We start from the raw sequence: 26,329 nt of genomic DNA on the forward strand, positions 1-26,329 counted from the left end.
ATACACATATATATATATATATAAACCACAAGCAAATGGGATTTATCCCAGGTATGCAAGACTAGTTCAACACTCAAAAATCAACTAATTGTTAGAGGACAGAGGAAACAAGCATGCTTAGTGAAGTGAAAAGGCATCTTGAGACAGGAAAATGAGGCAGGTAGCTCCATATAATCAATGGATTGGTTTATTATAGGGTAACTCAGTCCTGAGGTGGGATTGGGATGGGCAGATAATGATCCAGAAGCATCCGCAGCTACATTCTACACTACGAGGGGCCATTGGGACAATGTTATAGTTAACCTAGGGTATGGGGTAAGTGTTTGGAAAAAGACATGCATTCTTAAGTCAAGACTTATGAAAGGGTAAGTAGTCTCATGGGCACTGGGAATGCATCAGCAAAGGTTTTCATCATTGTCTGGGGGCTAACAGTGCATGCAAGCTACCTGGTCCTAATGATTATTAAATAATACCTATTAATTACAAAGCTCTTGATGAGAGCGAGAAGTGATTTACTGCACAGTATAATCCTGGGTAGGATTAGCAGGATAGGAGAAACTGTAAGGGCCCAAGATGGTGTCAGTTATGCTAACAGCCATACGGTAATCCATCACACATCAACAGACTGAAAAAGAAAAATCATACAATCACTATTAATAGATGCAGAAAAAACATCTGACAAAATCCAACACCCATTCACAACAAAAACTCTCAGCGAACTAGAAATAGAGAACTTTCTCAACTTGATAAAGAATATCTACAAAAAACATAGAGCAAACATACTTAGCAGTGAGCAACATGAAGCTTTTCCACTAAGATCAGAAACAAGACAAGAAGTCCCCTTATTTCTTGCAATATCATACTGGAAGTGCTAACTAATAAGAAATAAAAGGTATGCAGATTGGGAAGGAAGAAATGAAACGATCTTGTTTGCAGCTGACAGTATTATATATGTAGAAAATTCAAAAGAATCAACAAAAGCATTCCTGGAACAAATAAGCAACTATAGCAAGGTTACAGGAGACAAGGCTAATACACAGAAGTCAACCATTTTCCTGTATAACAGCAAAGAACAAGTGGAATTTGAAATAAAAACCCCAATACTGGTCACACTAGCACACCCCAAAATGAAATACTCAGGTATTTCTAAAAATGTACTATATAAGGAAAACTACACAACTGATGAATGAAATCAAGGAAGAACTAAATAAATGGAGAAATATTCCATGTTCTTGGATAGGAAGACTCAATATTGTTAAGATGTCAGTTCTTCCCAATTTGACCTATAGATTCAATGCAATCCCAACCAAAATCCCAGCAAGTTTTCTTAAGGATATTGACAACAGATCCTAAAGTTTATATGGAAAGGCAAAAACTCAGAATAGCCAACACAATATTGAAGGAGAATTAAATTGGAGGACTGACACTACCTAACTTGAAGACTTCCTATAGTGTAGGAATCAAGTATAGTATACTTCCTATACTATAGTAATCAAGACAGTGCGGTAATGGTGAAGGAAGAGCCAAACAGATCAATGGGACAGAATGGAAAGCCCAGATAGAGTTAACAGATCTTTGACAAAGGAGCAAAGACACAAAAATGGAGTAAAAATTTCACCAAAGAAGACATCAGATGGCAAGTAAGCATATGAAAAGATGCTCCACAACATGTCATCAGGGAAGTGCAAATTAAAAGAACAATGAGATACCACTACAAATCTACCAGAGTGGCCAAAATCTGGAACACCGACAACACCAAATGCTGGATGTGGAGCAACAGGAACTCTCACTCACTGCTGGAGGGAATGCAAAGTGGTACCACCACTTTCAAAGACAGTTTGGCAGTTTCTCACAAAACTAAACATATACTTACCATACAAATCCATCGATCATGCTCCTTGGTATTTATGCAAAGTTGGTGAAAACATGTCCACATGAAAAGCCTGTATACAGATGTTTATAGTAGCTTTATTCATAATTGCCAAAACTTGGAAGCAATCAAGATGATTTACAGTAGCTGAATGGATAAACTATGGTTCAACCAGACAATGGAATACTATTAGGCACTAAAAAGAAATGAGCTCTCAAGCCATGAAGAGACCTGAAGGTGCATGTTATTAAGTGAAAGAAGCTAATCTGAAGGGCTACATACTGTATAATTCCAACTCTGCCGTACTTGAAAGGGCAAAATTATGGAGACAGTAAAAAGATCAGCAGTTGCCAGGGGTTGAGGGTACCGGAGGGAAGACTAGCTGGAGCACAGAGAATTTGGGGGGCAGTGAAAATACTCTTATAATTGTATAATGATGGATACATGTTATTATATGTTTGTCCAAGTCCATAGAATGCGTACCAAGAGTGAAGCGTAATGTATACTATGGACTTTGGGTGATTGTTATGATGTGTCAGTGTAGGTTCACGAAATGTAACAAAAGTACCACTCCGGTGGGGGATGTTGATAATGGAGGAGGGAGGCTATGCATGTTTGGGGCAGAGGTTAAACCAGAAATCTCTGTACCTTTCCTTCGATTTTGCTGTAAATCTAAAACTGTTTTAAAAATAAAGTCTTAATTTAAAAAGGTCTATTGAAATCTAGAGAAAAATTGGGGAAAAGAATACTACATTGTAACATCTTTCATTAATCTGTTAGATTCAGAGTCAGAAATTCTGGGACCACAATTGTAATAACTCATTACCAAGTGAGTCGTACAATGAGGTCACGCCCTATACAGCCTACCATCACAGGATCCAGCATGATACTCTGACCACCAAAAACAACAGATGTTATGAAGAGTCAAAGGGAGAATTAAAAGAGCCAAATACAGCCCTAAAACTCTGGACTATTATTATCAGTGCCATAAAACAATTTAGGAAATCTATTTTAGAATTCAAACCCTTTGGAATTTTTCCCCCTGAAGTTCATTTACTAGGTCTACTCTCATGTTTTCCCTTAATCCTATTTTTATTAATTAAGAATTCTGTTGCCACACCAATAATACATTTGCACGAAGAAAACAATTTTACAACTTTGACATTTTAGTGTCATTTTATACTATACAAAACCTTATGTACATAGTTCTTCAGAATATATTTCAGTTTTCTACCCACTATTCCAAGTGTGAAACAATATCAAGTAGATTTACAGGAAAGCATAAAAGAGAAAACAGTTCTACAATTTAATATATACAGTGCCATTTCTGGTTGTTTTTACAGTTTTCTTTTGAGGATAATCCACTGAAATTTTCTGCCAATGATATTTCAGAGTGAAGTTATCTTCAAGAGATCTCCAAGAGATTCAAGGGTATGAAAGTCCAGTACATTGTACAGGTGACACCTGACAGTTTATGAGTAGCTGCAAATCATTTTTTCCCCCATTTTTTTTCAAAAGTCTTAGATGATGAAGAGGAATCATGACTTTCACCACCACTGTAGTGTTCATATAAAGTCTGAAATTAAAAACATAAATTTGCTTTGTAACTTTTAAAATTCAATGTATTATCATATCAGATTAATAAATACAACTTTACATATTCTACTCTGTAATAAATTTCTCTCTTGTTCTTATAATTAGGAAATTATTTTATAAACTGTAAGAGATAATTAAAAAATTTAAACACCTAGCTTGGCTTAAGAATCACCTATCATGACATGTGGCATAATCTTTCTGTAGGAAAAAATGCAACAGCTGTAAGAATATATATGTGCATCCTCAAGGCCTTCTTGATCTCCCTTACTTTTTCTTAAATAAAGCCAGTCTTAGGTAAATTCCTATACTGTAAAATATTCTCATCAGGCAATATACTTTCAGCTGATATTTAAACTAATAAACAGAGGACATTTAAAAAAATCATACAATTATTATATAGATATGCATAATTAGCTATATTAAAATCTATGTATTAATAAAGGATTTAAGGCTAGTCAACATCTAATTTATGAAAATGAAAGAAAGATATCTTTGCCATCAAGGATCACATAACCTTACTGATAAAGATAACTAATAAACCTCAATTTTACTTATTAAAGGCTTTAAACAATACACTGGTAGAAATTTAAACCACAGAGATATGAAATACAGAGAAAAATTACAAAACAAATTTTGCCCAATTTTAATTCCTAAAGCCATTGATTTAGCTATCAGCACTTAAGAAAACTTCAGAAAAAAATTTACCTTATATCATATGAATGCAAATACAATAGTGAATATATTATAAATTTCTCCACAAATGTATCCAAGTTCTTAACATCTTAGATTGGCTTTCCCCCGATCCAGAGAGCTAAGAATGTTTTTAGTTTAAGCTCCCATAATTTTACAATAACATTATCTGAACTATATAATTAGTAACTAAGGTGAATAAACATACATAGTGTTCTAGAAATGGCTAGGAGTTTGATGGCGGTGAGATCCGAAAATCAGGGTGCAGATTGGGAGACTCAAGGGCTTGAGACACTTGCTTTGAGAAATGTACTGATTGCTACATACAGCTTCACAGGAGTCCCCTGCATGTGATAAATATGGTTTAAGAAAAAAACTGTCTAGAAGAAGCCCGTTGAAAAGCTGTATTAAAAATGGTGTTGATATGAAAGATATTATTAAATTTATTCCAGTTAAGACCTGAGAGTAATCCTTTGAATGTACCTTACATGACAATCCATTTTCAATTGTGCTGTCTGCACAATAAGAATGTAAATCAAATAAATATTTGTCAAAAATCACATTTTAAGTATTAAATATAGTAAAAGTACTTTATAGCTGATCTGATGGTTGGGCTAGCTTTCCTTTGGATTACCTGTTTAAGTGTCTAACTCATTAACTTATGCAAAACAATTAAAATTAGCGTAGACAGAGAACAGACATACTTACTTTAGCAGCTCTCAGAATGGAGTTAGGAGAATTCAGACAAACAAGTTGGCCCAGAACATGTTTCATTTCCTCAGTGGTTCCTTTGGCCATCTGGTTTCCTGTAAAAAATATAATAACACACTGGTATCAAATAAGAAAAACATTAGTTCATATATAAATATGTATTCTGTTTAATAATAGCACAATAACTGGCATTCCTGTAATTTATCACTGATCATAACCCCTTACCTAGGGTAAGTAAAAATGAATGCCAGGCTAAAGAAAGGTGATTTCATTTATTTTTGTATTTAGCATTAAGGAGCTTCCTTAAGGAAGAAAGCAGGCAGGAAAAGAACAGCCAATTCAGACTCTGTTTTTCATTACAGTTAAAAGGCTGTTTATATTAGCAATTTAGTAATAAATTTATTTTTAAAGAAGTACCTGGATGGGTTTGAATCTGGACATATCGATGTGCCAGAAGCTCAGGAATGGATATCCTCTGTTTAGGGTCTCTTATTAAACAACACTGTAAACATAAAGATTAATTTTTTTTAAAAAAGCACATTTTCTCATGCAATATTGATATTTTCCCAGATCACATCATATTATAGAAGTTGCTTTCTAGAGAGTCTACTTAGAAATTACAAGATTTTACAAGTCATTTTGGCAAAATCCCCAAATATTCATAAGTTTTAAAATATCTTCAAAGTGAAATTCACATTCCTTAAAAAGCTAATTCAGTCAGCAATTCCTTTCAATAGATTAGTTATATCTAGGCCAGTTACATAATTCCAATCATTTCAGCTATTTCTTTAAGTAAACCATTAAGTACTATATGAAATACAGTTATTCTATAACCATATACTATTTATATTACCTTTAACACATCTTGAAGATCTTTCTCTGGAATATCAGGAAATTCAATTTCATGATTAGGGTCAATTATGGCATGTAATTTAGAAATCTGATTAATTATATGCTGAAACGGTGTTTTCCCATAAGTCATGTAGTACAAAATGCAGCCTAAGGACCAAACATCACTTTTGGGGCTTATCTAAGTTAAAAAAAAAAAAGTTACTGTCATTTTAATATAAAATTAAAAGAATATTATATATACAAACATATACACCCTAATATTTAAAATCATTACTAAACCTCAGTAAATGTACAAGTATTAGACTATGTTCATACAACAAAACATTCTTTTCTAGTTTTTATTCCATTTGATTATTTTATCAAAAGAGATGAGTTTCACTTTATATCATTCAACAAACTCATAATTAAAATATTTCAACCAAAAAAAAATTACATTCTTATCAGCCTGTGAAAATATAAAACTAAAAAGCATAATTGCAAATTTTAAATTTATTTGTTTTCCCCCAAATTCCTGGATTACAATAAACTTTTACATAAATTCATAATACATAAGTATGTATAGATTTTTAAAAAGTTATTTAAGTTGAGCTATCCTAAACCCAAGAACACAAACTATAGAGCCAGGCTGGGCTGGGCTTGAATCCTGGCCTTATCACTAGCTGGTATTTCTATGCATCTCTGTGTTCTCACCTCTAAAACAGAAAAAATTAAAGTATATTTTCATGTGTATTAAATAATATAACCATGAGATACGGGTAAGCGTAGAGAATGGTTTCTGGTTACAGTAAGTACTCAATAAATATTACTTATTACTAAATATTCTTTGTATTAAATAATTTCATCAGAAATAATGCAATATTACAATTACACTTTTGACTTTAAAAAGAACATGAATAAGACCAAACAGCAGTGGGCATAATAAATGAGAATGGCTAGACTCCTCTTTTAAAAGATGGATACTCAGTACACATTAAAACAAAAGGGAACCACATGCTTTCCACAAAAGATTAATCTAAACCAGATGACACAGAAAGGTAGAAAAGAAATAGCCATATAACCAAATGCAAAAAGGAAAAAAAACAGGAAAAGAAAACAGAGACAGCAATATTAATATTAGGAAGAGGACACGGCAAAATGCTTTTAAGAGAAAAAGCCATTTTATAGTGATAAAAGGTACAGTCACCCAAGAAGAGAGGATAGTTATGAAATTCTATGCACTGAAACTACATTCAATAGAACTAAACTGAGCAAAAACCTATATTAAAATCTTTGAAGGGAGTTGGGTTTTAACATCCCTTTCAGAACATAACAGAATAGATTCCATTATCTGAACACAAAGCAAACTGAAAATTAATTAAAAAACAAAACAAACAAAACAAACAAAACCTCTTCTTCCTCCAATTTAATCACTTAAAATTTAAGTCCATTTCTAAATACTAAATCATGGATTAAAAAGAATTTCAGATTCTGGGAAAAGGGCAGTGGCTGTGGAAGCCCAGTTTCTCAAATTCTGCAAATCCCCAGAAGACAGAGCAGCCTGGTAACAAAATCATAAACATATGGAAAATACTGACAGCAGAACCAGGGAACCCCAGGATGAGAATGTCGACAAACCACCACCACCCACAAGTCCGGCATGGTAGAGGTGTCTGGAGCAGAGGGAAGGAACAAACGTGACTGCCAGACCTCAGAACAGAAATCCCAAGTAGCCAGCAGGTGTTCACTGGAAAGCAATTCGAGAACGGAGCTAGATTGGGAGGGGTTTTGGGCTCTTTCATGTCAAGGATTACCCCACATGTCAGGATAAAAATTTATCTTCTATTCAGAACCACTAAGGCCACTGGACAGCAGGTGATTCAATTGAACTGACATTTACCAATACTACATAATAAAGTACTGAGTTGATAGCTGAAAAAAATCTGAATGCTACATGCAGTTCAAAATAAATTTTATTTTAAAGTAAAAAAGAATAAAGCAATTTTAAAACTGAAATTAAAAATTTTGGAAATTAATGAAAATAAGAAACACTACAGTAAAACATATAAGTAGCAGCTAAAGTAAAATTCAGTTTTAACGTTTTACTTATCAGCAAGAATACTAAAATTAAATAAGCAGTTATTTAAATGCAGAAGCTAGGGGGAAAAAAACCTAAAGGGGATACAAATAACAAAGATAAAAGCAGAAATTAATTAGAAAACAAATGAAAACAGAATTAATAAATTAAGTCAAGGGGGAGAGTATAGTTCAGCGGTAGAGTGTGTGCTTAGCACGCACAAGGTCTGGGGTGCCGTCTCCAGTGTCTCCATTAAAAATAAATTGAAAAAACCTAATTACTACCCTTCCCCCAAATAAATAAATAAAATTAAGACTTGGTTCTTTAAAGTTAACAAAACCATGGCAAATCTAATGAATAGAAACACAAAAGAGAAAGACAACGAATCTAAGTATTCAAAGAAAAAGAGAAGCTAAAGAGATATAAAAAGAATTTTTACAAAGAGAGACTATTTGGCATAATTTTATGCCAGTTATTTGGAAAGAAATTTGGAAGCCACAATTTTCTAGAAAGGAAAATATAATTCAGTAAGTGAAAGCAGTTACGGAGCAACTGTGTAGAGCTGGACGATGTACTAAGTGCTTTATATTCTTTCTCATTTAATTCTCAATTACTTTAATTAATTAATTTTGGGGTGTGTGTGTTTTTTTAGGTTTATCTACTAATTTTATTTTTTTAGAGGAGGTACTGAGGATTGAACCCAGGACCTTGTACATGCTAAGCATGCGCTCTGCCACTTGAGCTATACCCTCCCCCTCTCAATTACTTTTAAAACAGGTACTATTTGTAAGCCTCATTTACAGATGAGGAAATTAGCCATGTTAAGTCACAGAGACAGCTGATAATGAAGAGGAGATCTATGACTTGAACGCAGGTATTGCACAGCAACAATAATTAGCCATGTTAAGTCACAGAGACAGCTGATAATGAAGAGGAGATCTATGACTTGAACGCAGGTATTGCACAGCGTGCTTGTTATCCACTTGGTTACACTGCTGTAGAGAAAGAAAGATTAGCCCAGAAGCTGTGGGCACCAGGGCAGGCAAAACGGACCCAACAAGGGTACCAATGAGGCTAACACAAAAGCTCACTCAGATGGTGAAATAAGTGGAAAAGTAGCTGGGAAAAATTACGTACTAGAGTTGTACTAGGAAATGTAAAATTCACAGACGAAGAAATGGTAAGAAATAAATGTAAGCATCAGAGAGGATTCCAACAACTTTTTGAAACAAAACAAAAAAAGACTTCAAAGGTTATCAATTCAATGTTACTTAAAGTGTCCATATCAGAGTTGATTTAGTCTTCTGTTTTTCCCTCTAATTTTAGAATTCAAAAAAAATCTTATGTGCATTTCTTATAGGAGCTCACCGTGAGGCATCATGATATTAAAAGCACAATATTAAAAGAACAATCTCAAGTCAATGAAGGGTAAAATTGAATCCCATGACAATCTGCTTAAGACAGCAAGGTCTCTGTAATGGCCTAAAAAGTTTTAGAATTTAAGGAAATAACTTTCAGTTATCTATTAAGTTTATTCAGAGACTGGTCCACTTGCTATTGGTGCCAGATAAATGAGATGTAAGTAACCTTTACAGTACCTTTGATTTGGATTTCCCATTCTCTCTTGAGGAAGACATATCTTTGATTGCTTCTGGTGGCATATAATTAACTGTACCAACCTACTTGTCAAACAGATCACAGAGAACACGAATCAGTGGAAGTAATTCATTCTGTTTCAGATTTTTTTCAAAACACGAATGTCAGATTCTTGGAAACTTAGATAATTAGATTTCAGTAATCTGAAAAACTCAAGTAACTGACAAAAATACTAAGACACAAATTTCTTTGCAACTCCAGCAAAATAAATTTGGTTCATAATCAGAAAATTGACTCCTTTCAGAATGCTGAGCTATTTCTAAGATTATGGTGGGCATCTACCATACAACTGTCCAGGATAAAATTATATTAATGGCCATAAACTTTGAAGGAATTGATTAAGCACTTATTTCTGTCCTGGAATAGACCAAGAACATTTTTCTAAACTCAACCAACCAACCAAAATCTAGCTTTGTCTCTAAGTATTCCCTGGGCTCATGTTCAAATAGAGATGGGATGTGTATCTAAATCATGCAACAATTTCCATAATAGGATTATGCCTTCCTTACTATGAATTCATTCTATTCTAAAATAAACAGTTCTGCTTTCAAACATAGAATATCTGCACTTTAGAACCTTCCCATAGATGTCTTCAAGCTGATTTACAACTAAATGTTCAGCCATATTTTTGATGTAAAAAGAAGTGACTATCAAACAGAATTGTTTAAAGGGCATGCTGTTCATCTGCTCCTAAAAAAACCTAGGATTAAGGCAGATCCACATCAGAAATCTGGATACATGGAATATATGGTCTTGGCTCCAAGCAGGATTATTTTCAGTCCTTCTTTGGTTGTTATCATCTGTTTTTGGGGGGACAACTGCTACAGATACAGGCTTAGGCAGACACTCACATATATGCATATGTCTATGACCAATGTGTATAGCACTTCACTGTACACGTGAGGGTAGAGGAACCCCGTCTAGACATCTATCAATAGAAGATTGCTTATATAAATTATGGTTTGTCAAAAAAAAAATTATGGTTTGTCAATATGCAGTCAAATAACAAAGAAGGCTTTTCTATATGTGTAATTTTGTAAAACAATAAAAGTATATTGCAGAACAATTAAAAAAGATTGCTATTGCATATCCTATTATAAAAATGCAGTTGAGTACAGTATTTATTAATATGCTTCCAATATGAAGGCCCACTTAAGAATTTTTTTTCAAATTTAAATGACAGGGAAAGCTTTACTTCTCTGCAAGAATGAAATAATATGATTTCAGGGGCAGTGAAAAACATGTAACTGCAATTCTCTCTTTGGTTGCTACCAGGAAACTGAGACAAACTGAGACTGCTATCAGGAAACTGAGACAGTTTCAGGCGAATTTTAGATAATGACCAAGATGATTTCCAAGGCAGACATTACCGCTTCTCTATCTCAGCTACAGGAAAATCATTCAAAATTGCTGGATGTATTTCTACTGGACCTTGACTTTCTATACTAAATTGTATTAACCATAGTTTTAATTTGTTTGTATAGTTATAGTATCTATTCTTGTAAAAAGGCTTCAAATCCTTTGAAAAATGAGGTAGGTAAAAATAAAATCCTCATAAGCAAAATAATACACACAAGTAAAAAGGAACTGGACTCTACTGTGTGATAACCAACCATCCATTAAGTCTTACCTGAGAGTCTTTAACAATACTTGTTGTATCTGGTTGCATTTGGTTTGCAATTCCAAAATCAATTAGCTTGAGCATTCCATCAACTATCAGAAAGTTAGCAGGTTTCAGATCACTGTGAACAATACCTTCAAAATAAAAATTCATTATAATATTAGACCATGTAAAATATTCTAAGCACAAAAAACTTCACAATCTACTCACTGAGTTGATTCCTTTAGTCAATCAAATTTAGTATTTATTTTTAATATATTCTGCAAACATATAGCATCAGCTATGTGCCAGGCACTATTCTAAGTTTGTTGCTTGTATTGAATCATTTAACCCTCATACTAACACTGAGGTGAGTACTATTATTTTCCCCATTTTTAGTTGAGGAAACTAAGGCAAAGAGTGTATGTAATTTGTTCAGGGTCACACAGCCTAAGAAACAGTGTCATGAATTGAACCCGCGTGGTCTGGTTTTCAGAGTGTATGCTCTTCACCACTGTGATTTACTGCCCACGAGAGACCTGCCAGATCACACTGCCATCACAGGACCTAGTGCTCCTGACACCTCCATCCTTACAGCCTGACCCTGACCACTGGTGAATTATCTTTTAACTCATAGGAAGGGAGACGCAAGGAGACAATTTACAATTATCCACATTAACAATTATTTAAAATAAAGATAAGATAAAGGTAAAGAAGCCCTAAAAAGAACAAGACCAAGTAAAGTAAAACAACCAACCAGAATGTAGAGCTTATAGTTAAAAAAAAAAAAACTCCCACAAAAAATACACAATACAAAATGACTAGGAGAATGAGTGAAATAAACACCTCCAATTTTCAGGATGCCTGAACCCCAAGGCCTCAGATCTGCTACAATCCAAGCATTTGGACACCCAGGATTATGGACTGTGTTAATACTGAGAAAGATTTTGTTATAGATGTTTTATGGATGTGGGGACTTGAGTTCATGCCCCATATTCTTTGCTTAAACAGTGTTTTAAAGAAATGGTTTTTCCCCATCATCCTTATTAAATAAACTTCCAAATATTTGGTTTATCTAGTCTAAAAGGGTCAATAACCAATTTAAAATTATAGGTTTATTTCTCTAAGATGAGACTATTAGTGAATATTTTAATTTTAAATATGAAGAGATTTTTAAAATACCATGCTGATGAATTGTGTGAACTGCCTCCAACATATTTTTCCAGTAACTCTTGCGTTCCCATGGATCGATGGATTTTTTCTTTTTAAGCCAACTATTAAGATCAATATTTCCACACTCCATTACCATGTAGATGTACTGGTCCGTGATTTCACTGCCATTAAAAACAAACAAAAACAACAGAACAATAAACAGTTAGGTTATACTATTAAGACTTACTAAGTATTTATCTTAAGAATTAAAGCCAAAAAACAGTTTTCTTTTTAAATTAAAAAAAAAATTCTTACTAATCATAAAGTCGAATGATTTTATCACTATGTTGTTGTAGTTTATTCAAATAAGCAATTTCATTCCGGTAACTATCAATTGTTTGGCTATCTGCTTCTTCTAAGTTCACATACTTTATAGCATGTATCTGCTTCTTTTCATTCAGCACCTGAAATACCTATAGAGCAGAACAAGGGAGAGTTTAGAATGCGCTATTTACCACATTGTCACAGTATTTCTACATTTATTAGAATCTTAGGTTAAGGATTATTGATGTGAATAATTTAAAATGTCTGCGCTTATTTTGAGTACAGAGGGGAAAAAACATGTTAGGAGAGTAATAGTACATTCTGAACTACCTACAATGATGGGCATTCAATGACTCACAGGCATAAACTAAAATATTTCTGTATCAATATATAAGAAAGGCAATTTAAATTTCATATACATTCCTAACACTCTGTTAGATGCTACAACCAGGGAAATAAACTTAGAAAAAGACATTAAAAAATGCTAAAGACTAAGGGCTGTAATAAAGAGTCAGTTCATTTCATAGATGGTGTTTATTCCATTTCATTTATGTGGTAGAGAATGTTTAAAAATATGCACTAATTGTAAGCTATCAGTAATGCTTGATTGTAAAAAGCAGATCAGGTCCAATTTTCACAATCAACCTGACAGGAACAAGATGTTCCTGTAAGCAAGCCGAGGTCCAGGTCAAACTGCTCTGGCTGTAATGACAGTCAAACTCAAAGCAATGTCGATAGGGCAGATATATATATATATCGATATATATATAGATATATATATATATCGATATATATATATATAAAAAATACATTTAGAAAAGATAACACATTTCGAAAACACTGCCAATGTGTCTAACTTTCAGCAAACACACAGCAGGAATGGGGCTTCTAAAATGCAAGAATTCAAATACAAAATGCCAGTGCAAGCAAGAAAAATTATATTGATTCATCTCTTGACACATTGAAGTAAAACATCATTTATCTGAAGGCCATCTAACCTTGACTACCCAGCAGGTACTGGCAAGGAACAAGAAAAGAGCCAAAGTGTTTATGAGGTTCATGCATTGCAACTGCACTGATAAGCAGAATCCATCAGTCTGGCAGGTACAGCTTAGTTCCTTCTATTTTAAATGCAAAACTCTACCAAAGTATTACTGGTTTTACTTGCACACAAAACAAATTAGAGGGGGAAGGGCATAAAACAGTGATACGGCAAGAGGCGCAGAAAGTAGCAAGGAAAGAGAAAAGTAATTTTAAAACAGCATAAAGTCATTTTGTATAAGGTAAACAACGTTATAAATCTCAGAGAGCTGAGAGTATCTACTATTCTGTTTTAATACAATTAAAACATTGTTAGCAGTACCTACCATACTGGGTTGGAAGGATGGCTGAGGTGACGTGTTTGGAGTGGAGCAAATGTTAGCTACCATCATTAAAGACAATTAGGACAGAAGAAAGTGGATGTTTCAAAACATACTGAAGTTGTTAGGCATATGGGGAAAAAAAGATTTGCAGGGTATTAAAGATCTTCAAAAGTTTTGAGTAAATGAAAACTTTTAAATCAACTTTTTGCATTATATGCTTTTACTCCATTATTGCCCTGCTCCAGCAAAACTCTTGCAATAACTGATAAGATGGATTAGGGAGCCTTTATTTCCATTTCAGAGATAGTGTCAGAGTTATAATTTGTCAGTTTCATGGAAAGTTAATGAATGAACTAGAAACATCGGTGCTTTGACCATTCCTATTAGCTCCATGACTTTTTTTTATTTGTGTGTGTATATGTGTGTGTGTGTGTCTGTCTGTCTGTCTATCTATCTATATACATGTATGTGTATATATATGTATATATATTTAATGAAGTATAGTTTACAATGTTGTGTCAATTTCTGGTGTACAGCGCAATGTTTCAGTCATACACAAACAGACATATATTCGTTTTTATATTCTTTTTCAACATAAGTTACTACAAGATACTGAATATAGTTCCCTGTGCTATACAGTGTAAACTTGTTGTTTACCTATTTTAGATACCGTATAAGCTGGTCATTGTCTAAATTCTAGACTAGACAGAGGATAATGGTGTTAGTTTCATTAAGCATGTTACCCTCTTTCCCCTGAGGCAGGATGATTTTGTCAATGCCATCACAAGAATGAAACAATAATTTAATTGCACTAAGAAAATATGGGCCAGTCATAGCTTTGTCACTTGGCCCTTGACTTTAGTAAGCTTACACCTTCATTATCTGCCAAGGAAAAATATTTCAAACACTGTTAAGATTATTCTACATCTTCTGAAGACATGCTACTAAATAAATAAATATGTTGATAAAAATCAATTGCATTGTCCCTTTATTGCCACACCTAAAATGTGGGGCAAGGGAAAGAACAAAGGAAATGTATGCAGAAAAGAAACTGATACTATTGAACAACAGCTACACGTGGTAATGAACACACCTTATTCATAAATCACAGTAAACCTTAAAATGAACCCAGCAGGCTTTGTTTCAGATATCATCCTTGACAACTTAGAGAAGCGAGGGACAGTCCATTCACTCAACAAATACCTCAAGCTCTGCTGTGTCGGAGGCACTGTTCTAGACAATGGAGCAAACATCGGTGAGCAAACCACACGAACATCCCTATCTCGATGGAACTCACAGTCAAGTGCAAGGGGACACAAACGACAAAACCCAATAAGTGAATTACAGAGCACACTGGAAGATCAGCTACAGAGAAAAATAAGGCAGGAGAGGGGAATGGAGCTCAGTGCTGACTGGAAGGCAGGAGCTGCAGTTTTAGAATGCAGTCAACGAAGGCCTGATTGAGAGGACACTTGAGCAAACATGTGAGGGTATCTGGAGGAAAATCAACTCTTACGTTAAAATAGAGCAGGAGAGCAAGGGCTGATTCAGTGAGACTGGTTAGAAGGCTATTGTAACAATCCAGGTAAAAGATAAAGTTGCTTTGGCCAAAGTGATAATGGTGAAGGTAGTGAGGAACAGTGAGATTCTGGATAGGTTTTGAGGTAGAATCAACAAGACTGCTGATTGGCTAGACGAAGGTGTGAGAGTAAGTGGAGTCAATGTTGACCTCAGTGTTTTGGGCCTGGCAATTGGAAGAATGAAGTTGCCAATTTACTGAAATGGCAAAGACTATGAAGCAAGAGTTCTGCTTGGGATATACTAAGTTCTAAATATCTCACAGACACCCAGAAAGAGATGCTGGGCAGTCAAGTCGGATATGCAAGTCTGGAATTCAACAGAGAAGTTTGAGCTGGAAATAGAAGTTTGGGAATTATCAGCACAAACATGGTACGTAAAACCATGAGACTGGATAAGAGCAGCAAGTGGGTGAGTGAGTTTAGAGAGAAGAAAAGAGGTCAAGGACTGAGCTCAGAGGCATTGCACCACTGACATCAGGGACATGAGGAAGACAGGAAAGGAACGGCCAACTGGAGAAGAGGAACACTGAAAGAGGCCAAGTGGAAAAAAAACCTTCAACAAGAAAAGAATAATCGACTGTCCCAAATGCTAAGTAAACTAGAATCAGAGTTAATTAGTTTTGGCAAAAATATGGGGGTCACTGGTGATTCTGATAACAGTTGTTTTGATGAGTAATAAAGGTAAAAGTGAAACTCTGATTTACATGGATTTAAGAGGACAGAATGAGAAGAACTGAAGATGGTAAGTTTAGACAATACTCTTTTGAGATGCCTTCCCTCCAGAGAATCAGAACAATATAAATTTAGAACTCAGATAAATTTAGGAAATGATCTATTTCAATTCTAGAAATCCATTTGTTACTAAACTCTTTATGAAATGAGAAACTCAAAAACAAAACCCATTAATCAAAAACTCTGCTAAATCATCCTAGGCATATTAATTATTTATATCACAGTCTGACTTACTTTTAGAAAGGTTCTTTTGGGATGATACATAGCTATCATTTGCTATCCCCAAGTCAATGTTAATGTTATTTAGAGACGAAATATGGAATCATAGGACACTGCAGAGAAGAACAGGGAACTGGAAGTGAGAGACAGGTCTGAAGAAATACACCATTTGTTGAGGGGAGGGGATGGGAGAAGGGGATGAGAAGGACTTTTTGGCTCAAGGGAAATACGGGTCTCTAGAAGTTAAGAAAAAGGACCCAGAAGATAAAAAGACAAAGAAACTAAAGTTTAAAACATTTTTATTCATTCCTTATTTAAGATACTTACCTTACTTGAACCTCCACTTCCTATCTGCTTCAATATGGAATATATTTTTCCTTTAACCGAAATGCATTCATTTGTTGAAGAGGATGCTGAAATCTAAATAATTAAAATACATAGTCAACGATTCGAAGAACATGCTTGAGAAACTAGCTTGCATTTAGTACAGTGAAATGCTTCCAATTTTGAAATTATCTGAAATCTTAAGTAATTAGATATGTCCCAATATTTTAAAGAGGCAATTTCTCTACATACTTTAGCCAAAGAAAAAAACTTATTAAATGAATATATAGGCAAAGTTCCAAAGACTGGCCATCTAACTTGCCTTTACTTCTTAACATAAATACATAAATAGAAAACTTAAAGGGAGAAAAACTCACTTAATATCCAACACACAAACTCATAAGCCATTACTTTTCATCTTTCACATCTATTCTTTTTTCTTACGCAAAGTTCTTTACTTACGTATATTAACACAACTTCATCTATACTCTTTTTTTCTCATTTAGGATTACGTTATAAAGGAAGCAGTGTGCTAAGGTCCTAAGAGTTCCAGTGTCAATCAGACAAATGCAAATTTCAGCGATGTCCCCTTTTTGCTGGGTGATATTCAGTAAGTTGATTAATTTGAATATTAGCATCTTCCTTAGCAAACTCTCAACCAATGTACTATACAACGTGCCCCTTCTTCCCTTCCCTGATGCTAAAGCTCTCCGTGGACCTACAGATGCTTTCAATAGGTGGAGTGCTGTGAGGACTTATTCTGAGCTGTCAAGGAAGCTGAAGACACAGAGAGGCCCTGAGTAGCTGATTGACCAAGTTGAAACAAGGTCTGAATAAACCTCATTCATCCAAGTCCTGCTTTAGATCTCAATTGTAGACTATTTCTCATGTGCTCTCCTTCTATATCATATAGAAGATAAGGATTCTAATTTCTTTAACTTCCAGGGTTGAAAGAAACACACTGTTGAGTCATGAAACATGTGTTCTCTAAGAGTGTGTTAGGCTTTGAAATATGTACCCCTTATTTTTCACTGAGTTGTAATTTCATCAGGGGTCTTTGCTACCCTCTCCCCACTCTTCCTTTTGGAGCTTCCTCTTGTCCTTAAGCTGAACATTTCTGAGAGGGAAGAAAGCAGTTTAACGTCCTTCCACCTAACTGCTGACAGTTTTTGGAATAAAGTAATTCTGACTCAACACCAACATGAAGTCCAGTTTCCTATAGGGGACATCCCCCAAGCCTTAGCATCGTCTTCACTGTGGCCAGAGGGATTTCCTCCAAATGCAAATAAGATCATTTCACTTCCCTGCTCCCACCTGTTCCACAGCTTCCCATCCCTTTTACGGTAAAACATAAAGGGCCCTGCAGAACTGTCAGGATCACCCCTGCTCCTTCCTGAGCTGACCACACTCCAGCCTCTTTTCAATTTCCTCCAGACACTGGTTCCTCGGCCCTTCACTTGGTCATGTCTGGCTTGACATTTAGATTTCAACTCAAACAGAGCCTGACATGAGTGATAGCTCAATAAAGGTGTTCTGAATCAATGTATGGGCAAGCCTGATCCTCTTTCTCTGTCTCCTTTGTAATTTATTACACTGCTGATTCAACCCTCAAAATACTATTACCTCTTTCCATAGTTAGTATAACCTGTTGGCAGCTAATTTTTTTTGTTCCATCATTGAAAAAACTGTGGTAAAATTTATATAACATAAAATTTACCATTTTAATCATTTTTAAGTATACAATTCAGAGGCATTAAATACATTCACATTGTTGTGCAACCATTATCAGCATCCATCTCCCGAACTTCTCACCATCTTCTATTGAAATTCTACACCCATTAAACAATAACTCCCATTTCTCCCTCCCTCCCTCAAGCCCCTGGTAACAACTGTTCTACTTTCTGTCAGCTAATTTTTTAATTTCTTGATTAAAATCTCTTGATTAGTTAACTACTTGTGGTTTGTTTGGGTTTTTTCGTTTTTGGGTTTTTTTTGCTGTTCTATTAAACAATTGCTACTAACTTTTATTATTTACTAAACATCAGGCTCTGTTGTAAGAGTTACATATATATTAACTAATTTAATCTTCACATTCATCCTATGGGGTAGATAGCTCTATTATCCTTATTTTATAGATGAGGAAATGGGCACAGAGAGTTTAATTAACTTGCAAAAGGTCACATAGCTGATAAGTAGTGAGGCCGAGTCAAGACCAAGCAGTTTCTCTTCAAAGCTATACTTTCTACCAATATTAAGCTCCTACTCAAGTAGTTATTATAAACTAACTTTAGTATTAATGTCAAGAGAGTGCCTAAACACATTTTTTCCAGATGGCAATGCAATTGCCTCACCAGTAAACATTTTAATCTTATTTTATAATAATTACTTTATAATATATTCGAATAGCATCCAATATTTCTATTCTGATATCCTTAAAAATTTACTTGTATATTAATCAGATAATGAAATAAGGCTGCTCACTACCAGCTGGCTTACATAGTTAAATGGAATAAAAAAATAACCTAGATTACAAAATAACTTCTATCTAGCGATTCAAACTAGATACTCTGGGTTAGTTAATGGAAAAAGCTTAATTAGCTTCTTCAGTAACTAACCTTTCAAACATGAGGTACCCTTATGAGGATATCAGAAACGAGTTTTGCCTGATAGGACTAAGAATGGACAAGTCCTTAGCACCTTTCTCAACAATTAGATGCTGTAAAGATAAAATCTTTGAAATTGCTCATAACTTAAATTATACCATCATAAATAAAGCTTATCAAACCTGTAAATTTTGAAGTGGAGTAACAGGAATTTGCTGCTGCTGCTGCTGGAAATAGGCAAGTTGGCTATACGGTGTTGATAACTGACAAGCAGGTGGAAAGTCATTCTTTACAACTGGAGTTCTAAAACTAGTAAAGATATTTTAAAAATTTAAAACATGCAAAGTTTTAACAACAAGATTGTCACTCAGATTTTGTATGCTTTAAAAAGGTAGATACCAATTTTAATGTGATACATCAAGCAGAATCCAAGTCAATTTTCAAAATACAGCTGAGTTATTTATCCTAGATACACCATCACCAAAAATTTCATTTTGGGGGAATTCTTTCTTAAACAAGAAAGAACTCTTGTTTGTTCGCAGATAAGAAATTCTTTTTATTAAAATACATAAGATGGCATTTAAAATATGGAGTTGGAGTTATTTGATAGGAATTTAGCCAAGGCAAAGCTCAGCCCAAGCCAATCATAGATTTTATAAATGCTTTTTAACAATAATGTTCTATAACCACCAATGGAAGTATCTGAAAGCCAATTACATCAGAGTAGTTTGGCCTTTGAGCATAAAGCTGTTCAGCTCACATTTGTGCTTTGCTTGTCTTATTCACTACTGTATCTTCTAAATCAAGAACAGTGCTTGATACAAAGGAATTCTACAAATATCTGTTGCCACTAAACAATCTAACTTCACAAGAAATAACTATACCACTATTTTAGTTAGCAGTCATTCTTTAAAATATTCTAAGTGTATGAAAATGAGGTAATATAAAGCAAAATTGTATTAAGTAAGAGACTTGGTTATAAAACCCCAAGGCCAGTTCTAACTAAAATCAAGGATTACATTAAGAAAATGAAAAGCAAAAGGCATCATGGACTCCAGTAATCCTCTAAGACATTAAAAAATACATTAAAAATATAGCTATTAGTTGAAGGATGTGCTATGCTACATCACTTTTTTTCTTCCTTTGAAATGCCATTAACTGGCTTTTGTAATATCCTTTGTGTTCTCTGTCAATCAGCACTGACTATCCAACTTCTTCACTCACCCCTCCCTGCCACCCTCTCCAGTCTTGAACACCACCAGAACTTTGTGACCCAGACCACCAACCTCTTTCGGAAACCGTCACCCTCTAATCAACACCTCCTTTGCTATAAAATATATCTACCATTTATCAGCTGTAAGAATGTTAACCTTTAAAATCTCTCTCTCAGTTATAAAGAGGTATCTATGCAGCAATGCATGATCATCAAGAAGTTCTGCAGACTTATAGTATTTACAGGTACTGCCTATAGACATATATGTATAAAAGTATAGAGCATATCACATAGGACAGAGATTGTCACAACAATCCTTAAAAATATATTCATAGTCACCTTCCTCTGCCCTTTTACTGATGAAAAACCTGATGCTGAGAAAAATAACAGGAATTCGAAGTCTTTACAGTGGCAGAGCAGTATTCACTTCCAGATCTGTCTGGTCCCAAAGCCCCTGTTATTTTTATAGTACCAAGCTAAGAACCAAAAGTAATTACCAGCTCATGTAATCATCCAAGGCACTGTTGCTGGGTGTCTTACAAATAGATTTGGGGTTAATCCATTTAGGTGTCGATATTGGTGGCGACTGTTTTGAAACTGAAAAGGCATGTTGCTCAAAAGTGGTTTGTTTCTGCTAAACCAAAATAAAAAAATAATCATGATTTAGGGCTTTTAATTAGTCACCTATAAACAGTCTCACAGACATTATAACTTCTAAAAGAAAGTAAAAATATGAAATACAAAAGCATGCTAAAATAGACATATATATTCCAGACTTTCAATAACTTTTTAGTATAACTCTTTTACTCTAAATTCTGAAGCCTGCTTTATTTTGCTCAAAGAGATTACAAGTAGAGGGAAAGCACAGAGCATCGTTTAACAAACTAGGATCTAATATCCTCTCTCATCAAGGCTATTCTAACTAGCACTGAACTTTTATTATCTAAACAAGTACTCTGTACCTATAAGGGAACAACAATTAGAATGGCAACTGAGCTTCCATCAGAAGCCATGGAGGCCAGAAGAAAGTGTCGTGGCATTTTTCAGGTGCTGAAAGAAAAAAACTGTAAACCCAGAATCCTATATCCAGTAAAATATCCTCCAGAAATGAAGGGGAAATAAAAACATTCTCAGATAAGAAAAACTAAAAGAAATTGTTGCCAGCAGACTTACTTTATAAGAATGGCTTAAAAACTTCTCTAAACAGAAAGAAAAAGATAAAAGGAGACTTGGAACATCAGAAAAGAAGAAAGGGGACAGTAAACTAAAAACATGGGTGAATACAATAGGTTTCTCTTTTCTTCTTCAGTTTTCTAAGTTAATGATTAAAGGAAACATTATATCAAAAAACAAAAACAAAAACAAAAAAAACAAGTACTCTGTGCTTCTGAAAACTAGTCTTTCTTTAATCAATAAAACTATATTTCCTACTTTTATGTCTGGAGGGAAAATGGCCAAATACTAATGATTTAACAAAATCTGAAATGGCAAATACCTATCAAGTGTTCTTCTCCCTTGTAAGAGACATAAACCTTGTAGAATTTATGTTATACAAGTCCCAAAGCAGTAATAATGAATGAACATCGTCTACTGCAGATCAGCAAATTACAGCCCTAGGCTGAATCTGGCCTGCCGCCTGTTTTGTAAATAAAGTTGTATTAGAGCACGGTCCATTTGTTTACATATTGTCTATGGCTGTTTTCATGTGATAATGGCTGAGTTCAGTAGTTGCACCAGTGACCATCTGGCCTGCAAAGGCCACAGAGCTTTTACAGAAAAATTTTGCCAAGCCCTGCAAACCATTTTTGCTTGAATGCTATTAGTAACTAAGTGCTCACTACTGCTTATGCAAGTTCAACTTCAATTTGGGGACAGCTTTAGTTATTAGAAAGTATTCACAGATATTGGATTAATTCAGTTTCTTTATTATAGTTTCAACCCACTGGTCTACGTTATGCTCTGGAGAACCACAGTGGAGAAATCTACACTGCTTTGAACATTTCAGCCCCTTGAGTTTTTGAAGATATCTAGTATGGCCACTGTATCTCTTTTCCTGGATAAATTGTCCATTTCATTTAAGATTTCCTCACATATACATATTTGGAATAGTGGTCAGGAGAAACTGCGGTAGTAAGATTATTAAGCAAGGAAAGTAAAGATTGTAGTCATAGAGTGGATGTTTGCCTTTGAGATTTTGGAGATCAGAATTGAGGATACAGGAATGGGTAGCTAAGGTGAAATTAAGAAACTGGTCACGAGGGAGGAAGAAGTTATAGATTTGGAGGTCAGGTGCAGGACTAGTGATAACACAGGGGTACAGAAGTTAACAAAAAAGGATGGCAGCCCATCCTTCAGTTGGGCTGAAGTTGAAAGAAGTGATCCAGAGCCTGATATTTTCAAAGACTGATGGGGAGTCGCTAGGATGTTCAGAGATGATGGCAACAAGCAGCTAAGAGGGTGATATATCCAAAAGGCAGAAGCTTCAAAAGGGCAGGGTTTTTGCAAGAGAGGAAATGATCTGGATATAACTATGGGGAGCTTGTAGCAGGTAAGTGAGATGTGAGACAAAACAGCCTGCACTTGAGAGAGTGGCTGGAAAAGCAGCGACCTTGTGAAACTGCCTAGTTTTTCTCTTTTTTCCCTAAGTGTACCATTCAGTGCTTTTTAATATATTCACAAGAGTATGCAATCATCACCCCTATTTAATTACAGAACATTTTCATCATCCTAAGAAGAAACTCTGTATTAGTAGTCACCCCCATTCTCCCCCCGGGCTCTGGCAACCACTAATCTACTTTTGGTCTCTGCAGATTTGCCTATTCTAGACATTTCTTATAAAAGGGATCACAAAATATATGGCCTTTTGTGACAGGCTTATATCACTTAGCATGTTTTCAAGGTTCATCCATATTGTAACATCTATCAATACTTCATTACTTTTAATTATTGAATAATAAAATGAAATAATAAAATCAGAGAACCACATTTTGCTTATTCACTCACCAGTTGATAGATATTTGGGTTACTTTTACATTTTGGCAATTATGAACAATGCTACTGTGAACATTCATGTACAAGTTTTTGTGTAGATCTATATTTTCAATTTTATTCAGTATATAACTAGGAGTGGAATTGTGGGATGACACAGGAAAACTGTATGTTTAACCTTTTGAGGAACTGCCATACCATTTTCCAAGTGATTGTACCATGTTACATTCTCACCAACAGTGTATGAAGGTTCCAGTTTGTCCACATCTTCACCAACACTTATTATTGTCAATTTTCAATTACAGTCATCTTGGTGTGTGGGAAATGATATCTCATTGTGGTTTTGATTTGCATTTCCCTAATGACAAATAAATAGTTTTGAGTCCCTTACCATCCTATTGGTTTACAAGATGTAAAAAGAAAAAAAGAAGAGATGCTCTTTGTCCATGATTCAACCTGTCAGGATGCATCTCACCTAACATTTGTTATCTACTCCACTGCTTAGATCAATAGTTCTCAAAGAGTAATCCAGGAATAGCAGAAGGAGGGGGATTCCTAAGATCCTTTCAGGGAGTCTGAGAGGTTAAAACTATTTTCATAGTCATATTAAGACATTACTTGCCCTTTTCATTTTCATGCTTTCATGAGTATGTACTGGAGTTTCCTCAAGGCTATAAAGCATGTGATAATGAAATAGATTGTATGGAAAAGCAGGTATTAAAAAATCCAGTCTTCTGTTAAGCCAACCATTAAATAAATTATAAAAAATATAAAACAGTATCACTCTCTTCACTATGATTATTTTATTTTGAAAAATGTTTATTTTTCAGAGGGAACATATCTCAACATAATAAAGGCCATGTATGATAAACCCACAGCATCATACTCAATGGTGAAAAGATGAAAGCTTTTCTTATAGGATCACAAACAAGACAAGGATGCCCACTCTCACTATTTTTACTCAACCCAGTATTGAAGTCCTAGCCACAGCAACTAAGCAAGAAACAAAAATTAAAGAAATCCAAATTGAAGAGGAGGAAAAAAAACTATTGCACTATTTGCAGATGACATATTATATATAGAAAACTCTAAAAACTCCACCAAAAACTGTTAGAAATAATTAGTAAATTCAGTAAAGTTGCAGGACACAAAATCAACATACAAAAGTCTGTTACACTTCTATACACTAATAACTATCAGGAAAAGAAATGAAGAAAACAATCTCATCAAAAAGACTGAAATACCTAAGAATAAATTTAAGCAAGGAGATAAAAGACTTGTATATAGAAAACTATAAGACACTGATGACAGAAATTGAAGACACATATAATAGAAAGATATTCTGTGCTCATGGATTGGAAGAATATTGTTAAAATGTTCACACTACACAAAGCAGTCTACTGATTCAATGCAATTCCTATCAAAATCCCAATGGCATTTTCCACAGAACAATCCTAAAATTCATATGGAACCACAAAAATTCATATGGAACCACAGAAAACCCTGAATAGCCAAAGCAATCTTGAGAAAGAAAAACAAAGCTGAAGACATCATGTTCCCTGATTTCAAACCATATTACAAAGCTGTAGTAATCAAGACAGTATGGTATTGGCATAAAAAAAAGACACATAGATCAATGGAACAGAATAAAGAGCCCAGGAACAAACTCAAAGACATAAGGTAAATTAATTTACAACAGTCAAAAATATACAATGGGAAAAACCTGGAGAGCCACATGCAAAAGAATGAAACTGGACTACTTTCTAACATCACACACAAAGATTAACTCAAAATGAATTAACGACTTGAATGTAAGACATGAAAACATAAAAATTCTAGAAGAAAACATAGGCTGTAAGTTCCTTGAGACAGGTCTTAGCAATGATTTTTGGATCTGACACCAAAAACAAAGACAACAAAAGCAAAAATAAGTGGGACCACATCAATCTAAAAAGCTTCTGCACAGCAAAGGAAACCATCAACAAAATGAAAAGGCAATCTATGGAATAAGAGAAAATATTTGCAGACTACTATCCAATAAGGGGTTAATATACAAAATACACAATGAACTCACACAACTAAAAGTCAACCAATTTAAAAATGGACAAAGGACCTGATTAGATATTTTTCCATAGAAGATATGCAAATAGCCAACAGATATATGAAGAGATCCTCTACATCACTAATCATCAGGGAAATGCAAAAATAAACAAAGGGGATTTAGTTCAACTTAAAAGATTTTACGCATTAAAGGAAACCATAATCCAAATGAAAAGACAACATACGGAATGGGAGAAAATATTTGCAAACTATGTGACTGACAAGGGATTAATTTCCAAAACATACATACAGCTCATATAGATTAATATCAAAAAAACCCCAACCCAATAAAAAAAATGGGCAGAAGATCAAAATAGATATTTCTACAGAGAAGACATACAGATACCCAGCAGGCACATGGAAGGATGCTCAACATTGTTAATTATTAGCAAAAAATCAAATCAAAACCACAATGAGGTTATCACCTTACATTGTTCAGAATGGCCATCATCAAAAAGTCTACAAATACTAAATGCTGGAGAGGGTGTGGAGAAAAAGGAACCATCTTATTCTGTTGGTGGGAATGTAAATTGGTGTAGCCACTATACAGAATGGTATGGAGGTTCCCTAAAAAACTAAAAATAACTACCATATGTATGCTCCAGCAACCCCACTCCTGGGCATGTAACCAGGAAAAACAAAAAAATTTGAAAAGATATATGCATCCCAATGTTCAATGCAGCACTATTTACAGTTGCCAAG

At 34.5% G+C, this 26,329-nt stretch overlaps 1 protein-coding gene across 2 annotated transcripts in view; it reads right to left on the minus strand.

Annotated features, from left to right (window-relative positions):
- Window positions 1-1,874: 1,874 nt before the first annotated feature.
- Window positions 1,875-26,329, minus strand: part of TTK (TTK protein kinase) — a 39,441-nt gene continuing 14,986 nt past the window's right edge. The window contains exons 12-22 of one of the 2 annotated variants that reach the window (XM_031455968.2): window positions 21,037-21,170; window positions 19,509-19,635; window positions 16,727-16,819; window positions 12,496-12,653; window positions 12,211-12,362; window positions 11,059-11,183; window positions 9,371-9,451; window positions 5,721-5,897; window positions 5,285-5,369; window positions 4,865-4,962; window positions 1,875-3,446 (exon numbers count right to left, since the gene is read on the minus strand). In XM_031455968.2, coding sequence (XP_031311828.1) covers window positions 3,360-3,446; window positions 4,865-4,962; window positions 5,285-5,369; window positions 5,721-5,897; window positions 9,371-9,451; window positions 11,059-11,183; window positions 12,211-12,362; window positions 12,496-12,653; window positions 16,727-16,819; window positions 19,509-19,635; window positions 21,037-21,170 — 1,317 coding nt within the window. In that variant the 3' untranslated portion in view covers window positions 1,875-3,359. Of the gene's footprint in view, window positions 3,447-4,864; window positions 4,963-5,284; window positions 5,370-5,720; window positions 5,898-9,370; window positions 9,452-11,058; window positions 11,184-12,210; window positions 12,363-12,495; window positions 12,654-16,726; window positions 16,820-19,508; window positions 19,636-21,036; window positions 21,174-26,329 lie in introns of both variants that reach the window. The other variant, XM_031455967.2, reaches the window with a different exon arrangement.

Source organism: Camelus dromedarius, chromosome 6 (genome assembly GCF_036321535.1).
Source record: "Camelus dromedarius isolate mCamDro1 chromosome 6, mCamDro1.pat, whole genome shotgun sequence".
Lineage (NCBI taxonomy): Eukaryota > Metazoa > Chordata > Mammalia > Artiodactyla > Camelidae > Camelus > Camelus dromedarius.